This window comes from Chelonoidis abingdonii, chromosome 16 (assembly GCF_003597395.2).
Source record: "Chelonoidis abingdonii isolate Lonesome George chromosome 16, CheloAbing_2.0, whole genome shotgun sequence".
In the NCBI taxonomy this organism is placed as follows: domain Eukaryota; kingdom Metazoa; phylum Chordata; order Testudines; family Testudinidae; genus Chelonoidis; species Chelonoidis abingdonii.
In genome coordinates, this window is record NC_133784.1 from 1,853,956 (window position 1) to 1,867,020 (window position 13,065).

At 41.8% G+C, this 13,065-nt stretch overlaps 1 protein-coding gene across 5 annotated transcripts in view; it reads right to left on the bottom strand.

Moving 5' to 3' along the window:
- The window catches only part of SLK (STE20 like kinase), an 87,377-nt gene extending 77,808 nt beyond the window's left edge, over positions 1-9,569 (bottom strand). For all 5 annotated transcript variants that reach the window (XM_032786111.2, XM_032786109.2, XM_032786110.2 and 2 more), the window contains exon 1: positions 8,513-9,569. In XM_032786111.2, coding sequence (XP_032642002.1) covers positions 8,513-8,662 — 150 coding nt within the window. In that variant the 5' untranslated portion in view covers positions 8,663-9,569. The remainder of the gene's footprint in view (positions 1-8,512) is intronic.
- Positions 9,570-13,065: the final 3,496 nt, after the last annotated feature.

Genomic DNA, 13,065 nt, shown 5'->3' on the forward strand with positions numbered 1-13,065 from the left:
TGGTTGAAGCATGAAGGGACATATGAATCTTTAGTGCATCTGGTGCATAAATATCTTGCAATGTCGGCTACAACAATGCCATGCAAACTCCTCTTCTTACTTTTAGGTAATTCTGTAAACAAGAAACTGGCAGCATTATCTCCCATAAATGTAAACAAACTTGTTTGTCTGAGCGATGGGCTGAACAAGAAGTGGGACTGAGTGGATTTGTAGGCTCTAAAGAGATTGCACTACAGTACTTGTATTAGATGAATTGAAAAATATATTATTTTTATACTACTTGCACTGTAAAAACCAAAAATATAAAGTGTACACTTATTATGTTATAATTGAAATCAATATATTTCAAAAAGTAGAAAATAACCAAAACCTATTTAAATAAATGGTATTCTATCATTAATCGTGCAATTAATTTTTTTAAATTGCTTGACAGTCCTTGTAAAGACATAAGATTTCACTGTATAATATAACCAAGACATGTTTCAACATGTTCTGGAGGTCAGTCACAAATAAGTTCAGAGACAAAAAGGCTAGCCAAATGCCTCAGCCAGGTGTCAACAAGATCAAATGGATCACCACTTGATTAAATGGCCACTCCTCCGCAGGTGAAAGAGGGTAGGTTAAAATAATAATAATAAAAAAAAAAAATCTACATTTTGACAAAGGAGCAGCTTAATGTTTCTGGCCACATTGACTTTGTCTCCTGAACATCAGGTGGAGATGATTCTTGTGTAAGAGAAAGGGCTACAAAAAGAGAAGGCAGATGGCACAAATCATCTCTCTGCAGCTCTCTACCCATGGCATCATCAACACTTGAAGAACAAAGGAAGCAGCACTGGACTGAAAGGAGTTGTCAATAAGACTGCTGGAACATGTGATGAGAGAAACCTTTGCTTTATATTCATTTAGCTTAAGTTAGGTGTTGGTTACAGAGAAATAAAAGGTAAAATGCAGCTAAGTCTGACTTATATACCTCATTACTTATAGTCACTTAAAATCTAACTTTCTGTAGCTAATACATTTGTTTTATCTACACCAACGAGTTTGGGTTGAAGTGTCTGGGAAATTCCATTTGGGATAACAAGATTTGTGCACATCATTTTCTATTAATGACTGACTTTATAGGAGCTTGTACTGTCCAGGAAGGTGCTCTGCAATACAAGACGCACATTTCTGGGGGGAAGTTTGGGACTGGAAGTTTGCTGGTGTTGTCCTGCAGTGTAATTCATGAGTGGCTGGCTATAGCACTCACAGTATAGTTGGGAGTGATTTACATGCTGGAGACAGTGAGAGAGCAGACCAAAAGTGATTGCTCTCATGAAGTAGTGTAAAAGGCACCCCAGATTGGGGAATTGAGGGGACAGTTGTCCATCAGTCCAGACTGTACCCTGCATAATGTCATAATGTCATCCTGCAAAGAATAAATAGGCTGGTGAGAGCCAGCATGAGACCTTATGTTTGTGGGCTTGCTATTGGTGTCTGGGATCTGAACTATTTCTGCACAGCATAAAGATCTCCACCCAAGGTTACAGGGCAGCCAGGAACAGAAGAACCCCTTGCTAGTCTCGGTGGACCTCAAAACACCATAACACATATAGAGGCATAAAAGTGCTTTTGCTAGTATAGCTTATTTTTCTTGGGGAAACAGTGTAAATTATACCATCAAAAGTACTTTTTGCCAATATAAGCTGCCTCTGTATTAGGTGGGTTTCCCAATATAACTGTAAAAGCAAACATTTTCTACTGTAGATTATGTTTAGCAGAAAATTTGGAAAAATTGGAGACGGTGGCTGTTCTGGACAACTTTCTCTTTCAACCCAAAAAGCAATGGTAGAGAGAGGAATTAGCTTTGTTAGGCCAAGAAAATTTTACCACTTCGTATATCTATGCTAAGTCAGCAAAAATGCCAAGTCAAAAATGAAGTTGGGAAACTTGTTGCCTTCATATAGAGCAAAACAGCACCTAGATTTTCTCAATTCTGATAAGAAAACAGTACAGGTCTTGTAAATATCTAACATGAGCCAAAGTTTTGTCACCCTAGACCTCGAACAATAACTGGACAAAACAAGAAGCATAAACATTTTTGAAGAATTAAAATATTTGCAAGACAACTTTTTCTGATGAACAACTGTATATGGAAATAAGGTACTGCACTTAGGCCAAGAGATTGTGGGGAGTAGGCTTATTGGCAGAGCGTCCTCTAGAGGAGCCTGGGTGGAAAACACTGCCTAGTTGTTAGGAAAGTTTATAACACTTCATTAGCTTACAGAAGGGTAAGAAATTTTTTTCTCACAAGCCCAACTAACAGATTAAACTGGAAGTGAGTCCTGGCCACTTCTGATTGATTCAGAGGGCTAAGTGGGGCATTCTTGCAGTTAAATTAGTCATGCATACAGCATACATGTAAAATACAGGATCCTTTGCAGTGAATTTTACGAGTGTAGCAAGACCAACCCATGAACAACATTATGTACACCAAAGGCTTGTTTATCCACAATCTGAACACCAAATTAAATAAGTTGGTTTAGAAAGCGATTTGATGAAACCTGTTATATGGCAGCTCTTAATTTCAGTTTGAGTTGCCTATATCGATTTAGTTTAAAACAATTTCTTATTGAATTAAATAAATATGGCCTTTTAATCTGAAAAGAGAGAGACTACATAAGGGGTTTCACCAATTTAACCAAGTCACTTTCTAAACCAATTTAAATTGTAGCTACAACTCTGAGCAGACCACCACTCAAAATGATTTTCCAAAGAGTCAGACCTTGATCAAATCAAAGAATTTGCATCAGAACTATTTTCTTCCCTAAAGAAAGTGATTTTCATTCTCCCTGAAAAATTTCAAATATAAAAACACAATAGGGAAAGTTTTTTCCCCTCCACTCTTCTCATACTCAGAAGTAACTGCTTTTGTTCAAACTCTCTAAACAATTACCCCACAGCAAGCCAGAGGAGGGGAAAAATCTGCCTAAAAGGTGGAAGTTTTGAGTGTCTGAAAACTAACTAGAATGAAAAGCCTTATCTAACCTTAACCATCCCTATAATATGAGAAAGGCCAGCAGCAGTCTCCAGTTATGTAGCCACCCTGATTTAGCTGGGAGAGATCTGCAGTGGGAATATTAGTTATGAGATCGTTTTAGTGCACTTTGAGACCTGGTTCTCAATTAGAGTAAGATCATCATCATATTTGGGAAGAATCCTCTTGAAATTGAGTGGCAGATAGAAGGACACCCTGTAGAACAAGTCTCTGCTTTTATTTACTTAGGGATAAAGTTTCATCCTCCAGGCCATTCGTCACATTATCATAAAGACTTAAAACAAATGGCCCTTAGTTCTGCTGAAGGGGTGCTCTGTTCTACCTGCACGGGGGAACAGAGTTGCCACAGCACCAAGAATTTTTAATGCTGAAATAATAAGGCAGATTCTCTGCGGGGTCGAAGTTTGGATCAGAGGCCAAGTTTTGGACTTAGCGATCATTCAAATAATTTTTTGAAGAAACTTTATTCCTTCATTTTCTCACTCCTTCCGCTTTGCTTGTGTGTGTCACGGTAGGTGTTTTTATTAGCTGAGCTGTACACAATAGAGCTTGTACTGCTTTTCTTAAATTTTGGTCTAAGATTTGCACTCTTCAAGATTATAGACTGCCCCATCTTTGCCTTCAGGAGATGGGAGGAACAACCTGTGTATTGTTTCCATGCACAAGACTCTCCAATTTATTATAGCTAGCTTGAGATTTTATATTACTCAGCTATTGTCAATGTATTTTAATCAGCATCATCAACTACTCCAACAGACAGTGAAAGATATTACCCAAAAAGAAGATCTGGCTGTGATTCATGAGTCTAAGTTTGCCTTTTGGTTCTCTACTTTGAAGATGGTCATGTTTTTAATTTTAATGAGTTATCAAACTCTCGTTTAACCATGATTCCAAAACCATGGAAATTGCTATCCTTAGAGGCAGATAAAAACAAGTTCCTTCACATCTTTATTTTTGCCCATGTAAATCGAGAGTGTTGGAAGAGCTACCTCATTATTTTTGAGCTATAGAATTTTTCAGCTTCTGAGAGCACAGTGGATTTTACCTCTTTTTTCCATTTCAAAAGATAATGTTTTAAGTATTTTCTCAATTCCTGGTAGTAATCACATCGGTGGCAATTATTCCTCTTTTAGCACTGTACGAAAGAAGAGTTTTTAATGCAGTTCTGATTAACATTTTAATTATATGGATGTTTCTGTTTTAGATTGCGTATGTTTTTCTTTTTGTATTTGCAAGAGACATGTCATATGCAATCCAATAAAACTGAATTGAACTGGAAGCAGATAAATGATTAGTAAGAGAAAAAGAACTGTACCATTAACAGAAAAAAAAGTTTAAACCACAAATTAGATATCCTAAGGACTTCAACTACATTTTGTTAGGTTAATATATCCTGTATTAAATAAATTTATATTAATAAAATTAATCAAGTCATAATTTCATATGACCAATAGTAACAAACATGTACAAGAAAAACCATTGTTTTAGGGGGTTCCTTAAGCATATTTTGTCAACTGAAAAATGAATGACTACTTAAAAGATGTTTCTAAATGTAAGCTGTATCAAGTAGGCAACCTGACCTTTGTTTTGCATTAAATACTGAAGAAACACAAAATCTGATTTGTTTAGTGTTCTTATATTGTAAATCTGCTGAAACATTGAGAATACAGACATTCACACAAGGTTCCTAGGGTCTTAACAGTTGCATAAAAAGATGTTTCAGTTTACTTAAATCCAGTTCAGAGAAAACTGGGCTGTGGAAGTAGTATGTTATTTCCCTTAAGCTTCTGACATTCAGGTATTCATGAAAATTATGTTCACTCCAGGAACAAAAAACAACACTTCTATGAGAAGACACTTCTGAGTTCTCTTCACTGCTTTTTATGCAAGATAAAAAAGACAGCTTGATTTAGATTCACTGGGTAAAAGGCTCTGAGATCCAGCATCTACTTAACTAACATGGTTTGGCTGCTCGTTCCACAATGGAATTGTGACTGAACAGCTCTATTTGCCCCACCCCCTTCAGGATGCCAGATAAAGCTTAACTCTAATCACTTTTCAGCAGATTTATTTATACTTGCTTCGTAATTTAACCATTTATTGGTATTCAAGACGTAGTTGGTATATATACACACACACACTACTAAAGCACGTTAATGACATTAGCAAAGAATGGCATGCTCAAAAAGATATTTGGAGGCGGGGGTGGGGGGGAAGAGACAGGGAAGTAGTTTTTCCAAAATGTGTTGGCACGAATTTGTTGTTTTATAAATCACTAAATACAAATTGTCTTTAAAAGGCAACAGGTCTGTTTTATTGAAATCATTCTTCATCCTTCCAATAATTTTAGTCAAATATGTTATCCTGGAGGTTTCTAAACAGAGACGCATGTGTCAAGGATTTAAGATTGTGACGTACTCTAACACTTGGAACTGAAGTTTCTGTGTAACAGCCTCAGTGAACAAGCAGCAATACATATAGGATGTGTAGTTTAGACATCTTCCTCTCAAAACTATAAATAGAAACAAGTGGAACTCCTCAGAAAATATAAGCAATCCTACTGATACATATCTGCCACTCTCCATTTTTTAAAATTGAGGGAGTCTTCAGTAGCATTAAAATATGTGAAAATTGACAGATTTTTGCATTCAACTAAAAAAGTTTGTGAGAGCACAAGTAACAAGACTGTGGAATTCCAAGTGTCATTCTTAATACTATAATCTAAATACTAAGATTCTTAAAAATATTTTCAGTTTGAAAATTGTTAAAATTGTGAACTGCAGCATTTAAAAAGTTTTGTTTTCTAAATGCAGAGACATTATCAAATTAGAAGTCACACTTTCTGCTGAAAAATGTATACTGACTGTGGGGGGAGCTAAATCCCTTTTATTATGTTTATTTTGTTCATATCTCGAAATGCTAAAATGAATAGTTTCACTGTTCTGTTGGTCAATTGCACTTTCTGCATCACGCACTAGTATGACAAGATCACTGGTGCTGCTCTCAGGGGAGCTCACTACACAATTTTACCCAGATCCTGCAGATAGTGTGTTTATAACTAGCAGCTGAAACTGCACATGGAAAGGGGATGTGCCAGAGGATGTTTAGTGGCATTGCTCTGGGGCCTGCCCACTCTCCCCTGATGGAAAGACCATTATAATAATCAGAAGAAAAATTTAAAACACAGTTATGAAGTTCAAAAAAAAAATACATGCTATTTATGAGGGTGCTCTGCTATATCGGATTTGGCTGAGATTTTCAAAACAATCTAAAGGATTTAGATAGACATCATCCATTCATTTTCTTGGAAGATGTACTAATTCCCTACACTGCTTTGAAAATCTCAACTTAGCTTTAAAAAAACAAAAAATAATCAAGTTCTGTGTTCCTTTAAGAGGATGTTTTTACATAGGCGAATCCTGAAAACCAGACTCTGGAATTAGAACAGGATTTCTGAGTTTGGCTATATCTTACTGTACAGACTATCATTGCTCAGGTTTGTAAATATGACACCCCCTGAGCGACATAAGTGCTTGTGTCCACAGTGCCACGTGAGCGGAAGAGCTTCTCCTATTGACATTCCTTCTGCCACTCATGGAGGTGAGTTTTTTACACTGACGGGAGAGCTCTTCAACAGATGCACTGCAGTGGCACAGCTGCATCGGTACAGCTACAGCACTGCAGCGCTGTACGCAGACATGGCCCTAGTGAAAAGGAAAGCATGCAACAGATGCTACTTTCCATTAACATTTTTGTAAGTTAAGTGTTATTCCCTCTAACAATCTGGAAAAGAAACATAAGAAAATGCAAAATTGCTTCTGTTCAGAATAGCAGCCATTTGCTGGAGGATAAGGAAACTGTGTAAACCAGTGGTTCTCAACCAGGATCCATGGCCCCCTGGGGTAGGGTGACCAGATGTCCTGCTTTTTATAGGGACAGTCCCGATTTTTGGGTCTTTTTCTTATACAGGTTTTTATTATCCCCTACCCCATCCCGATTTTTCAGTTGCTGTCTCGTGACCCTACCCTGGGGGGCTGCGAGTAGGTTTCAGGGGCCCACCAAGCAGGGCTGGCATTAGACTTGGTAGGTCCCAGGGCAGAAAGCCAAAGCCCCACTATTTGGAGCTGAAGCCCAGGGCTCCAAGCTCCGCCATCCAGGGCCGAAGCCAAAGTCTGAGCAACTTAGCTTTGCAGGGCCCTCTGTGGCAAAGGACCCCAAGCAATTGCCCTGTTTGCTACCCCTTAACCCTGGCTTTTATATGTAGAAAAACAGTTGTGGCACAGGTGGGCCGTGGAGTTTTTATAGCATGCTGGGGGGGGGAAGTGGGCTCAAAAGGAAAAAGGCTGAGAACCCCTGGTGTAAACGATCTTGTATTCCCACTGAAATGTAGTGTTTTAAACATGAAATCTTCTTGAATGAAACAATTAGATACTTTCTAGTAACAATGCATTTGGTATCCTTTTTTCTACACTTTATCCCTGCCCCATGAATCTGCTCAAGATATCACCTTCCTACATTATGTCTGTTCCCTAATGAGCTTGAGGATGCAGTTCTCTCCTTGCCACCAAGTAACATTAAACATCATGCACTCCATAAAACAAACCAAGACACTGACATACTGTGTGAAACCCAAAGCCAGCAGAGAAGAATGTTTGAAGGCATGAGTTTATTTCTTGACATCTATCCCATAGTGTCTTTATGAATGAAATTTAAAACTATTACAATGTAGGTTTCTTCTGTGAAGTTTTACATAGTAAGTAGCCTATAAAAATATAAGGTACATTGCTATATTTCAGCATTTTAGATCAAGTCATTGAAACAAGTTAGGATAGCCAGCACACACATCCTTAAAAAAAAAAAAAAAACCTGGACAGCCCTGGGGCATTTAATTCAATCAATCATTAAGTTAATCAAGAGAACAAGATATTCTATTAAGGCAAACGGACTCTTTAAAAATATCACAAGATCAGCAGTCATGCTAATATAAGAGACATTTAAGTCTATTTTACTTCTAAGTTTGATATTTTACAAAAAAGTAGCCAGGGAAAGAAAACTGAGCTTATGCTTGCCTAGAGAAGCCTATCCCTTGAGAGATTAAAAGCCAGACTGAACAAAACACTGGAGGGAAAATAAAGCAGAAGCAGGGAACAACTCAGCAGTGGAGGGTTGGAGAAGAGGGCGGGATGATGACCTAATAGGACTTTTCCATCTCCAGTTTCTATGATTCTTTGTGATGATTAGGAATTTCAGGTAGCCCAGTGCTGCCAATGTTTAGCTATATGACTGGGCAAATCACAACCTATTTGCCTCAGTTTCCCAAAGTGTTAAATGGGCATAATACTTACGTATGTTAGAAGGATGCTTTGAGACCCTCAGATAACAGGCCTTACAGAAGGGCAAGCTTGCAGTGTACTTATTTCAAGAAACAATACTACATGAGGCTTAGTTGCCATTTCTCAGGTTTTCTCTTACCTTGAACACTTTACCAAAAGCACCATCTCCCAGCTCTCCTATTATCTCCCAGAACTCCTCCGGATTCAAGTCTCTCTTGACGTTCTCATATTGTTTCTTTTTCTTCTCGCCACCGAGCTTAAAGATTTTACGAAAGTTAAAGAAAGACATTTTTCCCTCTCTTCAAAAAAAGTGTTCCAAAATTAAAGGAAAACCGCAGAGGGTGGGAACAACAGCTGCCCTCGGAGCAGCGTCTCACGATGTCTCTCACTCTACCTTCTCCTGCAAGGGAAAAGCTAAGAAGTGTCTTGCAAGTGCGCTGTCCCGCACGAGCCCCGCACGCGGCCGCGCCTGGAAAGCCCCTGGCCCGGTGGTGCAGCGCTGAGGCAGGGCGAGGGGTGAGATCCCCCTCGGTGCTTAGCGGGGTGGGTTACTGCCCCCCCTCAAGTCTCTCCCTGAATCGCAGTTCGACAACAGCCAGCTGCGTGGCCGTCACACCGGCGACAAGCGCCCGGGTCCCTGCTCGCCCTGGGAACGGCGGTTTCAGCATCCAAGGCTGGGTGGGGACGAAGCACGAACTTCCTCACTCACATCCTGGGTGGAGGCTCCTACCCCACTGGAGACGGCCCGCTGGCGCGGGGGATAGCCGGCACCTCGGGCCCCCTCTCCCCGGGGTGGGATTCGCCTCCTTTCCCTGAGGGGCGCGGGGTCCCCCTGCGGCCCCGGAGGAAGGGATGTCCAGTCCCCCTAGTTACACAGGGGAGGGCGGCAGGGTCCCAGGGCAGGAAACGGCGTCTCCTCGCTTCCTCCTCACAGGCGCAGAGCCCAGGCTGCCGCTCGCTCTGCGGGCGGCAACCGGCGTCTCCCCGCTCAGGGCCGGCTGGGGGAGGGGCGGAGTGTCAGGTTCCTCCAGCCGCGGCGGCCTCCTTCTTCTCCCTCAGTCAGTCACTCACTGGCGCGCGCGCCTCTCGCCCCCATGTCGGGAACCGTCTCTCGCGGCGCGCTCTCCCGGCCGGGCCTCACCTCTCTAGCACGCGCGCGCGCCCCCCAACCGCCGACTTCCCTCCTTGGCGCACGCGCACTGACAGCTGAACCCGGAGACGTTTTCCCCTCCCCTCACACTCCTTCGCCGGCTGGAGAAAAGGGCGGGGTTAGAGGAGCGGCTTAAACGGCCGATCGGTAGTTAACGTCCTCTTCCACGTGATCCCGGAGAGCGCGCGAGGGGCCAATAGGAGCGCGCTGAGCTCTCAGGCGGGTAAGACCGTGTTTTCTGCCTGTGGGGGCTTCTTCCTGACTGTCGCGGGGGGCGGGTGTACTCCCCTTTCCGGACCGTGCCCCTGCCCCTGCCCCTGGACAGCGAGGCGGGTGGGGCAGGAGTTCGCTTTCCTCCTAGCTGCTTGCCTGGGAGGTTGAGGCAGGGCGTGGGTGTGTTCGCCTCCATCCCCTGAGGCAGGGCGTAGGGTACAGGGTGTGATGGGAGAGTGCGCCAGTGGGAGGGTGTAAGTTTTGGGGGGCAGGGGCTGTTTAGCTGGAGAGGGGGGTTGTGCCAGAAGCTCTGGCCCTCTACTTGGTTTCTGGAGGAGCTGAGTGGTTTCTAGACTAGCGCTTGGTGCATTGGGGTCTCAGCAGGGTGTGATGTCATTGCGTCTTAATTGTTTGGCACCCTACTTGCTTCTCCTGCTCCCCCGCTCACTGTATCAGGGGTCCTGTTGTAATGCTGCTGTCGTTTATACCACACAAAAAGTGTCAGGTGCGTCACACCCAAAGAGGATGAGCTGGCTGTCCTGAAGGGCTTACAATTCAAACAGACAACTCCTAGACAATGGTTGGATGCAAGGGGAGGCAGGATGGCTTTGAGTTGAGGCACTGGGCCTTGAGAAAGCTGGGTTCCCACCTGTGCCTCACACCTCGGTCACTTCCTATGTGACATTGAGCAAACTGTGTCGCATTTGATTCTCAGATGGGCCAAGCACCTCTAGTTGCCACTGACTTAGATTGGGCATTATGGATACTCAGGACCTCCAAAGATCAGACCCTTCATCTCTCTGTGCCTCAGTTCTCAGTCTAAAATGGGGATGATGATGCACTCCTACCTCACAGGGGGAATGAATATAAATTTGTGAATGTCCATGAGGTATAGTACTAATATATTACAATGATTATATTAGCTTATAACCATTTAGGGCTTGTCTATACTTGAAACACTACTGTGGCACAGCTGCATCTGGTATAGTGCTTCAGTGTAGATGTTATCTATGCTGATGAGAGGAATTCTTCTGTCGGTGTAATCCTACTCCCCGAGAGGCAGTAGGTAGGTTGATGGAAGAATTCACAGGGATTTAAATTGGTTTAAGTGTGCCACTCAGGGATGTGGATTTTTCACACCTCTGAGCTATTTAGCTAAACCAACCTAATTTTATAGTGTAGACCAGACCTCAGATAGGAAAGCAGCCTGAGCAGTAATGTCAACAACTTCTTGTTAGTTAAATTTTTTTTAAGTCTCTCATCTGTTTTATTCTCTACTATGGGAAGGGATAAGACTCATAATACTCTTGAAAGAAGTATTATTTAAGGTGGGTCTTAGGAAATGATAACTTGATGGGGCACATTAGGAAGAAGATTGCATGGAATAAGGCACAGCTACTATGGGAGAAGGGCACAGTGAAGACTGGGGAAGTGGAATAAAAAGAAGCAAGGACAGAGATGTAGGTAGAAGCTGAACTTGGCGTCACACTATTTGTGGAGGAATGGAAAACCTTTTAATTCCAGAAAGTTGCTGACATTGCATAATTAGTGATAAGAATATTATTTGTATTGCAGTAGTTCTCAGGAAGTCCCTGGCATGGACCGGTGTCATATAGTGCCAGATGCTGTCCCAACACAGAACAGAATGACAGTCCCTGCCCTAAAGAGCTTATAATCTAAGTATTAACACAGTGTCATGCATGACCTAAGGTTCTATTACCTATCCAGAATTATTTGCTAGCACTGACAGAACAAGGGGCCTCCCAAATATTTCTGATTTTGGAGCAGATGGATAGTAACACTGACCTCCTTTTTTCAAGGAGATTCTTGGGCTTTGTAGTTTCTCTCTGTGTTGACTCCTTCCCAACACAGGTGGCAGATACCAGAGCTATGCTGCCCACTTATGGATATGAGGTAGTAATAAAATGACAACAGCCATCCAGACTAGTCTCTGTTTTCCCACCACACCTGGATTCTGATTGGCCAGTCACAGCTACCAGCTTCATTTGGAAGTTGCATGAAGATGGTTTGGAATTAAAACCTAGGGAGAAAGAAACAATTATGGCTGAATATTTTTTTTTAAAAATTGATTTTCCTGGGTTCTCAATGTTTCCCACCTTAAATTATGAAATCTCTGGATTTTAGAAGTCCAATTTTCCCTCAGGCTGAATAATAAGTCAGTTTGGTTTTAAAAATAAAAGTTGGATTTTTTAAAAAAGCATTTCTATTTGCATTCAGTTATGTAAAAGCTTGCTTTTTACAAAGATTCAGATTTGGCTCCAAACCAAGATTAACATCCTTTGAACCAGTCCACTGACAGGACGTCAAAACAAGTGGAAAGTAAAAGCACAAGTTTTATCCTGTTGCCCTAAAACCAGTCCAGCTCACATTTTCTTCATCAGAAGTTGGATTAAGCCCAAAAGCTTATATCAGAAGTAGGTGGGTCACGCCCAAAGACAGGAACTTTTCTAGAGTCACTTGAGGGTGAACGTAGTTGTTAGGATGGTCTGTTGGATAGGACGGGCTAGGGAATTGGGGCTCCTGTGCCATGATGTGGCTAACTTACTCTGTAAGCAATTCACTTTATCCTCCTGTGCATCAGTTTATCCCTATGTAATATGGGTGTCATGGAATTGGAACTGCTCTGTAATAATTTATGAATATTGTATGTTGACCTGGTTCTTAGACCATTTATTCTATGAATATTTTGGTGTATTTTAGTATGAGTTGTAAGTAAAGACAAGCAGAGAGTGAAGAAATAGCTCAAGATAAATTACTTCTCTGCAGATACTTGAGGGATGTTATGAGATAATACCAGGGCAGGAAAAGGCTCACACATACTGGAGATCAAAAGGTTTAAAAAGGAACATATTCTCTAAAGAGAGGTAGGAGGAGAGGAGCATTTTGAGGCAACCGAAATAAGATAGGCACCTTCTGGGATTTCTGAAAAAGTTAGGCCTGCCAAGGTTACCATCAGTGGATGGTAAGCCTTTAAGTCAGAGAGAAATAAGCGTAGATTGTTTCAAAACCTTTTTTCTCTAAACACTTTGTTCCTACAGTTTAAAATAAACAGGACTTTGGTTTTAAGAAGGCTGTCTGATCACAATATATTACTGGTCACAGACTCCCGAAGGAAAGAAGAACTGTGGATACTTAAATTCAGCCAGATTTGCAAAATTCAAAGGAGGTGATGCACAAGGTCTTGTAGCCCAGGACCTGGTCTATGAGTGGGGAGAACTGCACAATTCCAGCCCAGGACAGGTAAAGGCACATGGTGCACTCAGAGACCAGAAGTGCAGGGAGGCAGAGGTGCAGCCAGCCCTGTAACC